The 16,932-nt window shown below is 34.7% G+C and overlaps 1 protein-coding gene across 1 annotated transcript in view; it reads left to right on the top strand.

Annotated features, from left to right (window-relative positions):
* The window catches only part of LOC114031409 (E3 ubiquitin-protein ligase parkin-like), a 1,828,862-nt gene that overhangs the window by 632,907 nt on the left and 1,179,023 nt on the right, over window positions 1–16,932 (top strand). Inside the window, exon 4 of the mRNA XM_027846472.1 lies at window positions 9,341–9,459. Coding sequence (XP_027702273.1) covers window positions 9,341–9,459 — 119 coding nt within the window. The remainder of the gene's footprint in view (window positions 1–9,340; window positions 9,460–16,932) is intronic.

The raw sequence follows: 16,932 nt of genomic DNA, 5'->3' as shown, positions 1-16,932 counted from the left end.
TATGCATCTAAATGAATGGTGTCCCCTTCAAAATAATCATTTGGAATATCATACACATACTGTAATGATGCTACCATTGATCAAAACATGTTCACAATACATTTGGAATTGCCTTCAGCATCAGCTTATAAGTCATTCAAGATAATTAATTTTGTTTCATTTCTATACAGTCATGCTTTAAAAAAAAGTACAAGAAATATTATTACCCTGCTTGGATCCCCATCTTATTCACCTGAATTGATTCCAAATTATTAGAGCTACTTCTGAAAATTAAATCCATCCTCCAAGGACAAAGATTGGTTATCACTGAGGAGTAAGTGAATGACAGCACCATAAGACTAAGTGAATAGCCAACCATGATGATTCACCTGAAACTTTCATTTGGATGTATGAGTTCTGGTGTGTTTGCTTTAAAAAGCAAATTAGTTATATCCTTTCATAGTCACACATCACACCTGTTTGTGGAAGTCAGTAAAGGATACCAAGTATAAAAGTATACATTTAATGAATGACTAACGGTCTGCCAAAGTCCTTCTACTCATACAGATCAACACCACTTTTACAACTTATAGTCTTAGAGAGTTGTCTAGAACATCAAGCGGTTAGTGGATTTGCCCAGGGTTGGGGCAGCTATGTAGTGCTGTGGTTAGAAAGGGTTGGGCCTAGAGTCAGGAGGACTAATTTTCCTAGGTTCAAGGCAGGCCTAAGACACTTACTAGCTGTGTGACTCTGGGCAAGTCTCTTAACCCTGTTTGCCCCAGTTTTCTTATCTGAATCCTCTTTTTCCATTTCTTCTTTGTATTTGCTCGACACATTAACATCATGTTATCTATCATATCTGCTGAGAGATCTGAGCCCTCAATTGAATCAATGGAAATTCCCCTCTTTCTTACTCATCCTCACTTTCTCCTTTTCTACCTACACTTCTTCTTTACTCCCTACAGGCCTCTTCATTTCCTCCTTCCCAAAATCCTGGGGAAAGTTGTCAATATTGCCTCTTCTCCTCAGGACACCTCACACTCATTTCTCAAACTCTGGCTTCATACCCCTCTAGTTTACTAAAAGTTCACTTTCTAAGTAATGTTGATAGTCTCTTAAAAATAAAGCTTATTATCTTCTCTGACCAGAGCACTTTTTTCTTATTCTTAATTAAAAATTAGGACCAGTTAAAAATGAACTTAATGATAACAAAAACTATAACAACTGAGCTTATATTATCTGTGTTTTCACTGTTTTTCTAATATTCCACTTTTTTCTAACTATAATAATTATGCTATTTTGGTTAGAGTGTATATGCTTTTCACAAACATTTACTACTTAGTAGCTGGAGGTTATTCTAATCCATATTAAGATGTATTATTGCTATTCCATAGGAGTGCAAATCTGGCAGTCACTATCTGCATGTACATGCATAGGTATGTATGTGTGGTTGTCCTTATTATCAATACATTTGATAAAAGGAATTTCAGCCTTCAAAAATTGTTCAAGTCTTGCCTATTATACCTTTAACTATTTCATTGAAATCAGTGGGAAAGCAATATTTGTCTTTCCTGGAATGTGTCTATCCATCAAAACAAGGCTCACCTGTTTCTTAATATTGTTATGTATGTATAATGGAAGTCACTTCAGCTTTGTAAATTTTATCACTCAATTATCATATGCCTAGTGTCAAAGGTATGATAGGTCTGAAAATTAAGCAATGAAAATTAGAGTTGAAGTGATTTTTTTGATACACATTTTAAAATATTATGAAAAGAGAGGCCTTGCTTAAATCTTTTGTCTTTTGGAGCTATTTAAAAATGTACATGTAAGTCACATTAATTCCTCAAAAGGAATTAATGGTACTGTTATCTATGGAGATACTAACTTAAAACATTTTCTTAATAACGCATTCTAATCTAAACATTCTAATAAAAAATTTTAGCAAATTAAATTTCATAGCTCTATTCTTTGATTTTGACAGTAAAGAAGACATGCTTCCCTAAAGTATGTCTGATTTTCATCCAGTCACTTAATAAGCATGTATTAAGCACCTTTATGTATCAACAATATGGCAGTTCCCACCTAGAGTGGAAAATAGTCCAATTAAGTGACTTGAAATATCAAAGTGAAAGATACTTTGCAGGAGCGTCCAGGCAGACCCAATTTTAAATCATCCCAGATGTGAAAATATACACTGTCTCGTAAATAGTTCTACCTTCTTCAATGTCCCATTCCAGTCTTTAGCAATCTTTACTGAGACAGGTTTTTTTTTTCTTTCACCAATTGGTTCCTTCTTCCTACAATTTGTACCTGTTTCCTCTTTTCTGACCTTCCTAAGGGAAGAGTGCTTATCAGTAGCTTAATATAATCCATTATCTGCTTAAATTTTTTTTTTTACCTTTTTTATGTTCTAGGTCAGGAATTCTTAACCTTTTTTTATTTTTATTCTTTGGTAGGCAGATGAAGCATATGGGTCTTTTCTCCAAATCGTGCTTTTAAATGTATAGAATAAAATGCCTTCTATTACAAAGAAAACCAATTATATTGAAATACAATATCAAAATATTTTTTAAAAAAATAGTTCACAGATTCAGGGTAAAAATACCTGCCCTAATCATTAACACAATGCTTGGCAAAGTTAAGTATTTAAGTGATGTTTCATTCCTTCATTTTTATGCCTTTATTCTTACTGAAATCAGAAAATCCTTGAATATTATGGGTTTATGTACACAAGCAAACATGCATATTTATTATGTATAAGATTTCAAAAAATATATTTTTTATTTCTTTTGTTAGTTATTTCCCAAACTACATGTAAAAATTTTTAACATTTACTTTAAAAAATTTTGAGTTTCAAAATCTCTCCTTCCTTTCTCCTGTTCCTCTGCCCATAGAGAAGGCAAGCAATGTGATACTGATTATGCAGTGCATAAGATTTTTATCTCACCTGCTTCTTAAAGGATGTGAGGTGATTTGCTATATAAGGATTTGCTACTATAAGGATAAACATACAAAGATAAAACAATGTAAGGGCATATGAAGGAAGAATTTTTTCAATTCAATTCAACAATTATTCATTGAGTGACTACTCTGTGCAAAACACTGTGTGAAATACTGAGTATATAAATACAAAATGGAAAATACTCCTTTAATGAGCTTCCATTTTGCATAGTGAAAGGAAGAAGATAGAACTCGTTTACCTATGAAAGAAATGCACTTGATTTAAAGGGTCTCTAAAAATAGAGTGCATCAGGAAGGATTTCCCATAGGAGTTGGCACTGGAGTTGAGCCTTGAAGGAAATTTGAAAGAAGCTAAGGATTCCAGACACAGTAGTAGATATCTTCATGCAGTTAAGTTGAATAGATTATTACACTTGAGGGTAATAATCTTGGTTCAGTGATTTCTTGTAGTTAAGATTGAAAAAGAAACATATTAAGCTACTTTGTTTTCACTGTAGAACAATATGGCAGATTTGAAGTTAGAAAACCTATGTTCTAAACCTTCCCCCATCATTTTCTAGTTTTATGATCTTGAGTATATGAATTTCCTCATTTTTAAGTAACACAAATATTTATTTGTTAAAGTCATCTTCTTCATCTTAAAAATAGGTACTGGCATGCAAAGTTACTCAAATGTGATTTATATATAACATGAAGTTTTTCATAACTGAAATTGTGAATAAAATGTACAGATTACATGTATTTTAGTCTAATATTTTACATATAGACTATACTATTGTATATATTCTAATAGTAATAGCAGTAGTAATATTTCTCCACAGAAGTGCCTCATTGGTTCATGAAGCTGGTTATATGTTCTTGAAGGTTGTACTTAAGTGCTCTTTCCTGAGCTTATACCAAGCTCAAAAGCATGGACATTGGGATAGATTTACCTATTTTTTCAGGATCATCATTGACAAATCCAAAAGGGTCTATCTCAACCCAGAAAATTTGTCCCTACATGATTTATTTCTTATTTTTTGGCTATAGCAACTCATGCAGATCATTTACAAAGGTGGAGGAGGTGCTATCCGCATCAGTGGAGAGAGTGCTTACAACGATAAATCAGTGGGAAATTTTTGAATTTCTATTTTCTGAAAACAAATAGCAACAACTGCCATTAAAAAATTAGTTTTATCATGGGGATTCTAACCTCCTGACACTTATATCTTTGTTGAATTTATCAAAAAGATTACCTAGTTGACTTATTTGACTATCTATAGCTTTCTACTGGAAAAAGAAAAGTCTGACTATGAATTTTGCCTTTAAGCCTAGTAATTTATTTCTAACTTGCTGTTTCAGATCCTCCACACTCTCTAGGTTTTTCTTACCAGAGGAGGAGGTTTTGCTAATGCTTTCAAAATAAGTAACAGAAAAAAAACTGAAGTAGCAACAGCAATGAAAAATCAACAGCTTCACTGCTTGATAAAACATAATTGTGTAGAAATATCCATAAAATTGGTAACTCCTCTCTGAAATTGAGGATTAAAGCATGTTCATAGAGGGCAGGACCAGGTTGCTAATGTGTAGGTTGCTAATGATTCAATGAAGGTTGTAGTCATAGCAGATAATCATTTGCAGACAACTTGCTTTATGGCAAGGTCTCAGTCCTTCTGTGGGAAGTAAAGTATTGGCTACTTTTTACCTTGTTGGAGACATGAAATTGTCTAGCTAAACTCCACAGGATTTGACAGCCCAGTGGACATAGGTTGCTGTGAAAATTTTTGACCCTCTTTCTTTAGAGTGATTTTACTTGTTGGTAAATTGTCAGGATTAATCTTTTCTTTCACTAACATTCAGTGGTATGAAGTCCTTACTGTGAATTAGCTTGTCTTTTCCCCCAGTTTTCTTTTGCATACTGATATTGTTTTCCCCTCTCACTCATGTTTTCCTCCCCTTTGAGAAAAACATCTTTATGTGCTCAGATAATATATTGAAAATTTAAAATAATCCATCAAAATATGGTTTTTCTGTACTTTTCAGAGACATTTTCATTAAGTGTAAGTGTATATGAGTCATGATTTCAATCTGTTGTGGAGCAAGCTTTAAACAATAATTTAAATCACCTAACCTAACAGACTATCTGATTCATTTGTTAGGACAACTAGATTAATAGATTAATTGAATTTCTTACAGCTGGTCTTTTTGTAGTTCAATAATATAATAATGAAGTGCTAGTATTGAGTATTGATAAGTAGACAAATAGAAGAGCTTAAGAGCACCAAAGAGGAGAAAAGTACAGTTACCTCTCCCACATCATGGGGTTTAGGGGTGTAGCTACCCCGTGGTCTAGAAAAATCTGTGTGAAATTTTTTGGCCCTCCCTTCATACCAGACAAGAAGCCTGAAGTATTGAAAGAGAAAATATGTTGATACTATGCAATACTATACATATATTTTATGCATTTCTAATAAACTTTTTTTATGTGTCATCTGCTGGCCTTCAAGTGTCATCTGCATTTTCCATTTGCACTCCAATTGAAATTTACAATTCCAATTGCACTCCCCCAAAATTCCCATTTAATTTCTTTTTTCTTTAATTTTATACTTGATTATTATTATACATCTTCTGACTTATTTCATTAACTTCATTAAAATGTTATTTTCATTCAACAAAATATCTAAAATAATGAAATTTAATATAATGTCTTACAGGTAATAACAAACATATACGTTTTTGAATGATTATTTCCTTTTTTCTTATTTAAATATTTATTTTTAGTTTTTAACATTCATTTCCTCAAGATTTTGAGTTCCAAATTTTCTTCCCATCTTGCCCATCCCCCCACTCCAAGATGGTGTGCATTATGAATATCCCTTCCCCTAATCTGACCTCCTTTCTATCACCCAAACCCCCTTCTCCTATCCCCTTCCCCTTCTATTTTCCTGTAGGGCAGGATAGATTTCTATACCCCATTGCCTGTATATCTTATTTCCCAGTTGCATGTAAAAACAGTTTTTAACATTTGTTTTTAAAACTTTGGGTTCCAAATTCTCTCCCTTCCTTCCTCCCTACCCACCCTCATTGAGAAGGCAAGCAACTTGATACAGGTTATACATGTGTAGTCATGTAAAACACTTCAGTAATAGTCATGTTGTGAAAAACTAACTATATTTCCCTTCATCCTATCCCACCCCCTGTTTATTCTAGTCTATCTTTTGACTATGTCCGTCTTCAGAAGTGTTTACTTCTGATTACCCCCTCTTCCAATCTGCCCTCCCTTCTATCCTCCCTGCTCTTTTATCCCCTTCCCTTCTATTTTCAATACCCAATTGAGTGGGTATGTTATTCCCTCCTTAAGCCAAATCTGATAAGAATAAGATTCACTCATTCACTCTCAACTCTTCCCCTGTGGACTGCTCCAGGTTCACTGAGGCCTAGTCTTTGCCTATGTGACACACACTTAACTGTGCTCCTCTCTCAGCTGGGCCCAGTAGACCTTTTGAATAAACCATCCAGGTTGTCTTAGGCTGGAAATTTATTTCACTCTGTCCTTTTGTGGGTTCTGCTGCTCTAGAATTTATTTAGAGCCAATTTTTACAGATATTTGGAGGGGTTTGGGGGAGAGCTCAAGTAAGTCACTACTTTTTCTCTGCCATCTTGGCTCGGCCCCTCCCACCCTCATTCCCCAATTTAATTTCTTATGCCAACCTGTGATATATTGAAACCATGATGGGGAAAGTCGCAATGTGGAAGGGATAAATATTTAAAATACTAACAAGATTCACATAGTTTGATGAACTACTTCATATAACTTTTGGGATTTACATACGTAGCTTCATTTGGCATATTACTTAGCTACTTCATATTACTTTTGGCATTTCCATACATAGCTTCTGAGAGATAGGTATAACTTGTTTGCTTGAAAGAACTGTGGCATCATAAGAAGTCTGATAACCACTGTACCCTCTCATGTGAGATGAGAGTATCCTAGCCTGCATATCTGTTCTTCTTTACTTGTGTACTCAATGTAAAGGTGTAGTACTGAAAATTAGATGCCCAAGAGGGTTCCTCAGTGCATCTTTGCTTATTCTTCTTTCTTCTGCCATCTTTCCCTTTCATGATCAAATTCATGTGACTAGCTATTTCAAGCTAATAGGTTTGAAATTTGCAGTAGCCAGTAATGGCCTGACCTTGATCTTCCTCAGACTGACTATTAATCTCCAACTTGGCACTCACTCTGGAAAGCAATCTATAATAGATTGTATGTCATCTTGTATGCTTCTAGGGCACATACATTGGCACTTGGTAATTCCTGAATAACTTTCTCAAGGACTTTAGTAGGAGGTTATAATCTGTTGAAATGCAAGGATTTCCCAACCTTTCACATCTTGTCTAGGTATATCATTAGTGGAAACAATACTGCAGACGTTGCTGCATCCCTCTGGCAGAGTGAAGTGCCATTTGGGTCCCTGCAGTTTCAGAGATGCTTCTTTTAATATTGTGAAATGCTCTAAAAAGGTTCTTTCAATAATGTTAGTGTCTCTGGAGCCAGTCAGTCCTCTTTTGAAAGAATTTCCTTTCTTTCCTTTTTCCTGCTTAACCTTTGCAGAAGGTTATGAAAAAAGAAAAATTTGCTTTATCTGTTGGTGCTTTAGTGACCGGGGCTCCTCCTCCCCATTTCAGTCTCATAGAAACATCCTTATTAAAAACGTTGCCATTTGTCTGACCTGACGAGAGCTTGGCTGATGCAGATTTTGTCTTTGGAAAATTACAAAGAGGAGTGTTGCTGAAATTTCTACAATATGAATGGATGGCATTTTCTCTTTGCTCGTTGGCTTGACTTATGGAGGTAGGAATCAAGCAAGAGAAAATATCTTTCATGTAACTAAGAAATCTGTTGATCCATTCTGCAAATTGAGACAAGCAAACTTGAGTGTATTGAATGTTCAGATGCTTGAAGTATACAGTAGAGCTAAAAATAGCATGCTTTTTCTTTCTTTTTTTATGTGTGTTTCTCTGAGTTTGGAGTAGAGGGAAATGTTGTAGGCTGGGCCCAATTCAGGCAAATATGATGCTTCAGGCTTAGAACTGAAATATACATAGACCATCTAACAGTTAACCAAAGGTTTACTTAACAGGTAAGGGTATTAGTGAGGACACAGGATTGACTTAGTTGTTCACAGCTTCCCTGATTGGTGAGAAGGTTAGGGAAGGAGCTGCCAACTCTTCCTACAGTGGTCTTTCTATTTAGACCATTGGAAGCTATCTGTGGTTTGAGTCTTAATCCCCCAGGTTATGTCTCAAGGACAGTTTTAATTCCTTTTAAAGAAAAATTAGCCTTGCTGACGTGGGGTAGGGCCTCAGAATATTGTTCCTACCACATTCTATGTATGTATATGTAGGTGCACATGTATGTATATGCATGTGTGCATGCATATAATATTGTGTTCTATTCTCTTTCTTAAGTAATTCTAAAATCCTGTTATCTCATTATCCTAAATTTCCAAATGGCTACATTTTTTTGCATCAAGAAAGCATATTATATGTAATAATATACCTGGTGAAGTCAAGTCCATCATAGAAGAGACATAGAAAAGGATTCAACCCTCTCTGTATCCTTTGTCATTACAAATATGATTCTCCACTCTCCCTACCCTGTACCATATCATCTAATATAGAAATGACTTAGTATGCTTGTACATTTCTGTTTCTATCTTCAATTTCTATGCTACAGATAACTATAATTTTGTGGGATTTTTTTTATGTAGAGAAGGCTGTAGAGATATACATTGTTTATTCATTTTATTAGCCACTCCTGCTGGATGGGGTAAGCTCATCGTATGATTTGTATCACTTTATGTTGAGGTCTGTGATCATGGAGCTAGAAATTTTTCAGGGAAAACAGCATTGTGTAATCATTTGTATTCTGAGAAATGGGGTTCACTTTTTTCTAAAGGTCAGATTTTAGGAGGAAAAGTGTGTACCAATCAAAACTGAAAACAGTGCCATGGAATAGAAATCAAGAGTTATGGCATGCTTATCCTACAGTCTCAGAACTTCCCAGCCTAGTCTAAAACATCAGTAAGAGGCAATGTATGTAATTCCAGTTTCTTGAAATAGACTTGGCCAGTTGACTAACTTTACAGTTTATTAGTTTTATGTATTACTAGTTTTACTGGGTAAATCATCTGCATGGTGCCAAAAAGAAGATACGGGTTTTACCCTTTTATGCATAAAACTTGATTTTCTATATTAAATTGCTATTTCCTTATTGAGATATTTATCTAATGTATGTTCTCAGTCATACCTGAGGAATTAACTTGGCAATTTGCCTCTATCAAACTTTCTAAAGGAGGTCTCTCATCTTAATTTGAATTCAGTAGATTAGGTGTTTTCTCTGATTTCTTCCCAACAGGTACACCCACTTACAACAGCTTCTATGTTTTCTGCAAAGGAGCCTGTCAAGATATTCAGCCAGGAAAACTCAGGGTACGATGTGGCACCTGTAAACAGGCAACACTGACCTTAGACCAGGTAAGGAAAGGCAGTGTCAGAAGGGATACTGTCTAGAAAAGAACAATGCATTTTCCCAATGGGTTTCTTTTGTTATTATTATTTTTCTTTTGTTTATCACTTTATCATAGGTCACTGACAGCCAATGAAATGTCTCTTGAGTATATTCATCTCTCCTTAAAGTTTTACTTAAAACAGGCAGTTTCACCTTTTGGAGATAACTCTTTCATTTAAAACCATAAGAAGTACAATTAGATACATCTTTTTTCATTCTTCTAGACACAGTGGTATCAAAAACACATGTAAATGTTGTTTTTCCTGCTTAAATGTTTATGAGTAATGAATTGGACATAAGAGAATATAGTTTGCAGAAGAATATATTTTTTTCCAAGAAAAGGTAGCCTAATAGTGGAAAACCTAGTTAAGATCCTACCCTGTGATAACATGGGAGAGTGAGTGAGAAAGGTGACCAGTTAGGTTGACCCAAACTGACTGGACTAGGTACAGGACAGTGAGGGTCTATAGGTAGTAATTTTAGTAGAACAATAAAGAAGATGACAGTAATTTTTTTTATTAATTTATTTTGATTTATCAACAATCACTTCCATAAGCTTTTGAGTTTTAAATTTTTCTCCCCCTCCTTCCCCAAGAAAGCATACGATCTGATATAGGCTATACATATACAGTCCTATTAAACATATTTTCACATTAGTGATGTTGTAAGGAAGAATTAGAACTAATAGAAGAACTACAAGAAAGAGAAAACAAAACAAAACAGAAGAAAAAAAATAGCAAATAGTATGCTTCGATCTGCATTCAAATTCCAAAATCCTTTGGATGTGGTTAGCATTTTCCATCATGAGACCTTTGGAGAAGTCTTAGATCTTTGTATTGCTGAGAAGGGTTAAGTCTATCAATATTAGTCCTCGCACAATGTGGCTGTTACTGTGTGCAACGTTCACAGCTCCTCCAACAATGCATTAGTGTTCCAATTTTTCCACATCTTCTCCAGCATTTATCATTTTCCTGTTTTGTCATGTTGGCCAGTCTGATAGGTGTGATGTGGTACCTCAGAGTTGTTTTGATTTGGATTTCTCTAATCAATAGTGATTTAGAACATTTTTTCATATGACTATAGATGACTTTAATTTCTTCATCTGAGAACTGCCTGTTCTTATATTTTGACCATTTATCAATTGGGGAATGACTTGTATTCTTATAAATTTGACTAACTTCTCTATATATTTTAGAAATGAGGACCTTATCAGAGACACTGGTTGTAAAAATTCTCAATTTTCTACTTTCCTTCTAATCTTGCTTGCATTGGTTTTGTTTGTGCAAAAACTTTTCAATTTAATGTAATCAAAATTATCCATTTTGCATTTCATAATGTTCTCTATAGCACTTTAAGGAAGGCAAAGCACTTTACCGATATGATCTAATTTGATCCTAATAACAACTATTAATTATAATACCTATTTTATAATTGAGCAAGCAAACAGAGTTAAATTAATTGCCCATGGTCGCACAGCTAGTAAGTGTTTGAGGTTGAATTTGAACTCAGATCTTTTTGACTACAGGCCCAATGTTCTATTCACTGTGCTGCATAGAAATGCTTTATGAATTTCAGTGGCTTTTGGTGATAGATTTTTTTTAGTTGTGTATTTTTTTCTATATTTAAAAGATCATTTTAAAATACTTCAATGGGCCAAAAGGGAATCAATCATGTTTATGTGACAGTTAACTCTGACAAAAATAAATTTATGTTGAATATCATTGGTACATAAGAAATGGCAAAGTGCCAGTTATTAATATTATTATCGGATCATATATGTATATATACACATGTATATACACATGTATATGTATACATGCATATATGTGTATACTTACATGTGTGTGTGTGTATGTATGTAGAGAGGAAGAAACAGAGAGAGAGAGAAACAGAGAGAGAGAGACAGAGGCAGAGAGGGAGAGAGAGAAAGGAGGGTATTTCTGAATCACCTACCCTATTTTCTTTTTGGACTATGGTTTCCAGAAGATTGTGTGTACTCTTCACTGAACTGTATAAACTCGGCCCTGAACTAGCATATAGTTTAGTTTGAGTTTAGGACATGGTTTCCATTTTTTTCCTGACTGTGCTTTTTCATTACCTGTCTGCCATGCCTAGAATGCTCTCCTCATCTTAATCTCTGTGTCCTGGCTTGCCTGGATTTCTCCAACACTCAACTCAAATTCACTTTCTAAAAAGATACCTTTTTTGGTTCCATTAACAATATTGCCTTCTGATATTACCACCAATTTCCCTGTATATATCTTGAATGTACATAACTATCTACGTATTGTCTCCCCCATTAAAATATGAATTCGTGGGGTGGAGACACTGTTCTTGCCTTTCTTTGTATCTCTAGCGCTTAGCACAAAGCCTGGTACATAGTAGAACCTTAATTCATGTTTATTGACTTGTCTTCTTGACTTCATGACTTACCCATCTGTTTCAACCTATCCTCTTTTCACTCCACATCTCATTTGTGGGTGGAATAATATTTATCCCTCATGCAGGTGAAGCTAGTTTTCCTTAAAAGATATTAAGACATTTCTGAAGACTTAGTTGGCTCAGAGGGATAAGATCAATCTGTTGACATCATCCTAATTACTTGTGTACAATGCAGCCATAAGGAACTCAAGTGTCTAGAGGTGCTCTCACAAACTTGGCTGTTATATAAATATGGTTGACATAGGCAAGAGAGCTTTGTTTAGCTGAATCAACTTGAGGTATCTATCCTCAAGCCCTATCTTTGTTGATTATTATTCTACTGCTATGACTAAATAAATATTTTTTTTAAAACAGTTGAATGACTCATGAGTCAATTTGTTCCACAATTGAACCAATGCTACTGAGAGACTGATGTAACTCAGGTCTAGTCCAGAGCAACCTCTGAGGCTCTGTCTTCTTTTTATAATTCAGCATTCTGAAAGTGTACCTTTCTGACCAAAATCTGTGCTAGATAATGCAAAGTAGTAAACAGCAAAGTTCATATACAGACTTCTAAAAAAGGTAATCCAAAAAGGACATCAGTTATGCAAAAGGACATTTCCCTCTCCTCTCCAATGAAGATAACAATAATAAAATAATAAAATAAAAATAAAATAATTATATTTATAATTATATATAATAATAATAATAAAAATAATAATAAAAATTTTATTATATAACATCATCATGGGATGTAATAATGTTGTATGTATATGTATATTATATAAACATATATATTTATATTATATAAATATATATATTTATACCATATATATAAAATATATATATTTGTACCATATATATAAAACTATTATATGTATGGTACATTGTGGATATCATGAGAATGAACACATTTAAAATTGCAGAGAAGGTTTTAATATTGTTGCAAAAGGGAAATTTCAAAAAACAAAAAACAGACCATCATACCTTCCTTTATGGTGACCTTAAACATTGTAGCATTGTACAACAGTTTTTTCATATGTGAAAGTGAGCATTGTGGCATTGTGGAAAAAAAGCTGTATTTGTACCAGAGTTCAGATCATGCTTCTTCTATTTATTATTGATATTACCTTGGGCAAATAATTTTTATTTTCAGTGCTCTTAATCTCTTTATCTGTAAATAAAGAACTAGAGTAGAAATTTTCTGAGGTTCCTTCTAGCTATAAATTCTATGATTATAATAAGGCACCAGAACTCCGAGAATGTGTGAATACTGCTTTCCTCATTTTGACTCATTTTGTTTTGCATTATTCAGATCTTAGGAGGGAGGGAGAAATGGCAATGTTTGGGGAGGAGCAATATTATTCACTTTTAGAAATTTCTATAAGTAGTTATTTCCCCTCACTACAAACTTTCAACAAAAAAGGAAATAGAAATATATTTTTGGAAAAACAGCAGCATACCCTAAGTTAAGTCAACAAAAAAGACTTACGTAAATCATGCAAACATTATGAAGCTTATAAATTTTTTGTTTCCCTGTTTTTTGCTTAACTGTGTGAGAATTTCAGCCAGCTTATTTCTACTGTCCTTATTCATCTCAAAGTAAGAGGAATGTATAGGAATGGGAATATGTGATGCGTTTACTTGATTCAGAAAATGTCATAAGTAAGGAAAATATTAGAGGAATGTTTAGACAGGACCCTTACTCCAAAGTTTCTAAGACTTCCCTCATGGCTGATTTATCTTCTGCTTACTGCTGTATGTGGTTGTTTGAAGAATTTCATGTGTTCATCTAGGCTGCTTAACTTTGTTAGAGCATGATGCTAATTGAGGTGAAGGTGGGGATTTCAATTTCTTTATTAGCAGAACATAGCTCTGTTTCATTAACAACCATAGGCTGCCCTGATGCTTTCAACAGTCTGTCTTCCATTCATTATTCATTCATTCAACCAATAAATGTTCAGTATCTATTCTATGTAAAGCATCATGGTAAGTACTACAGAGGGTTACAGAGCTAAATAAGACATCGTTCCTACCTTCAGGGAGCTTATTTGTGGTCTGTGAGGTAAAGAAAGACAAAAATAAATAATTCAAGGTAAGATATGAAAGTTTAATGATCTAGTATACAGTATACCAATGCAGGGTCAGAAAGGGGAGCTAGGTAAGGGACGATTGTTGACTCATTGGAACTGATCAATTTGGAAAACCAAAATAGAAACACAAGGCTTGCAAATAATGGCAAAAAGTATCTTTTTCTATGAATGAATGACAATAGCTTCTTTTAGGGCTGGGTTTTCCAAATCAGTTTATTATTAACCACTTTCCACTATTCCTAGGAATAATGTCCCAGGGGCACCTCATATGTGCACTGGGGGGCCTCCATATCCTTTGCTTCCATTAGGAAATTCACTGACAGTTTGGGCTGCTTCTCCACTGGGTGCTCCACTCAAGCCACTCATACATTTGTGTTCCACAGACACCAAACAGTTCTAGGATTGAGTTTTCTAACTCTTGTCTTCTAGTTCCTCAAGCCATTCATATACAAATCAGATTCTGGGAAACTACTGTTGGATCCTATTTATCTTGAATAAACTACCTTTTCTTTGAGGGACTGCTTTTCACAACTTTCTCACAAGTATCCTTGTTTTTACCTCTTTCCACCATCAAAATTGTCCATATCCAAAAGGGCCACCCTCGTACATGCATGTTATTTAATTTGATTTGCCTGGCAACTTGGTGAAACAGATATTATTTACTTCCATACTTCAGTGGATTTGTGACCTCATTAATGCAGATGCTCTTGACCAATGAAATTTGCAACTCACCCTTTTTTTTTCTTTCTGCACAATGCTATCCATATCCTTTTATAAATCCTCCATACAAGATTTACATATCTTCATATATTGAGGAATTTTCTCTAGGCCTTTTAACATTCTCTCATTACCAAATGCACCACAAAATTCTCTGGAAGTAGTAGTCTCTGTTTTACAGCCATATAACATCACTGGGAGAATACTCTTATTAAAAAGATGGGTTTTTATGCTTGGGAGCAGCTCGTAATCCTTTGGAAAACTATTAAATCCAGCCTGCTGTCTCCTTCCTCTTTAATTCCATGCTCAGCTCACTGCTTATCTCTACTGCTTATTCAAAATAGATTGACTAACATGCTAACTCATGCAATTGTTCATTCTACTACATGTCATTCACCATCTAGATGAAAACACTTCTTGATTCATGTGTTTTTTTCCTGCCCTGATTATGTGCCCAAACTCTTATGCATTCATGAATCACACTGAAGTGGACCTATGATATTTTAACACAGTTAACGTAATGTCATCTGCAAACTTGATTAACTGGAAGCCTCCACCATCCATTTATGGATACTGGACCTCTTCCTGTAGTAGTGGTACTCATGGTATCCAACACCTTTGGCATACACATGTCTCTTTTATGCTTTGTTCTATATTTCTAATAAGATCCTTATTAGGTGGCTAATAGGCTAGGTGGTATAATGGATAGAGCTCTGGATCTGGAGTCAGGAAGAACTGAGTTCCAAAATGGCCTCAGAGAATTAACAGCTGTGTGACCCCAGGCAAGTCATTTAACCTTTATTTGCCTCTGTTTCCTCAGATGTAGATAATAACAGCACCTACCTCTGAGGGTTCTTGTGAGGATCAAATGGGATTTTTGTAAGATACTTATTACAGCATCTGACATGTAATAGGTGCATAATAAATGCTTGTTTCCTTCCCCTTCACTTGCACACAGTTATTACTGTGGTTACGTCTATCAAAGATTCTTGTATAATCATAATGTATAAACATAACCCTTTTAGGGGGAGCTTCACCAACAAAAGTTTCACATTTTACAAAAAATGGAAACTGAGGCTTTCAGTTGCCTTACACAGAAGTAAGACTGACTGAAACCTAAAGTTTCTGGGCAGTGCTCTTTCCTTTATACCCCTGTGCCAAATTGGTTCATCTCACAATCTTTTTTTTTTTTTTTTTTACAGTACATGAGATTTCACATGAAAAGCAAAGCCCATTTCCTCACAAAGGGGACAAACTGCTAATCCCAAGGTGCTATCTCTTCTAAACCAAGACTGCCCCTATTCAACATCTTTTTGCCTTTACTTAGAGTGTTAGACTTCAGTAGAAGCAGAAATGAGAGAATTATTGCCTCCCAGAAGTTTGGCTGATTTTTGCTCACAATCACTCTAATTACTTTATCTCAAAAAGAACTTTATCTTTGCCACTCTAATGAGATACTGTGCCAGGGAATAATATTAAAGCTAAAAGGTTTCTGATGAGAAATGAGGCAATAAATAGAAAAAGATGTAAAGTGCCTAGCATGATGGATTTTATTTGAAATGGGCTTATAGATTGGAAACAATTTATGTGGTGAACTATGGTAAGAAATATAGCTTAAATATATAATCGTTCCCAAAACTTAGTATTTGTTGCAGATTAATTGTTGGTCAGGAGAGTCAGCTTCATTCTTTTAATAACAAAACTTACTCTCACATCCGTGTAATAAAATTTTATCTTTTAAAGACCCGGACAATTACTTGCTTAAGTATTGTTAAACTCACCATTCTGCTTTAATGTAATAATTTATGTTTCCTAAATTTAAGTATTTTTCTGCCTTATGCAATAGATTTGGTAATTAGATGTTTCAGGGGTTTCTAAGGAAAACTTCTAATTTGCCAATAATGTTTTACCATTTGGCAGCTCTTCATAGTTCTGATTTGGGGTCTTATAAGAATACATAAAATAAACTGATAGAAGATTGTGGAGTCACAATTGATATAGACACATGCACACACATCATTGTCAAACAGGGAGACAAGACTTTTACCTCATATGCTTGTGTTTGCCCTTCTTCAGGTGCAGAAAGACCAATGGCAGCCCCTGGCTGCTCTCCAATGGAACAAATACACTCCTTGGTTATGGATTGATTTGGCTAAACCCCGAGAGAGAGAGAGAGAGAGAGAGAGAGAGAGAGAGAGAGAGAGAGAG

Source organism: Vombatus ursinus, unplaced genomic scaffold (assembly GCF_900497805.2).
Source record: "Vombatus ursinus unplaced genomic scaffold, bare-nosed wombat genome assembly UNPS02015175.1, whole genome shotgun sequence".
In the NCBI taxonomy this organism is placed as follows: domain Eukaryota; kingdom Metazoa; phylum Chordata; class Mammalia; order Diprotodontia; family Vombatidae; genus Vombatus; species Vombatus ursinus.
The sequence above is the reverse complement of the archived record's forward strand: the minus strand, read 5'-3'. Positions and strand labels throughout refer to the sequence as shown.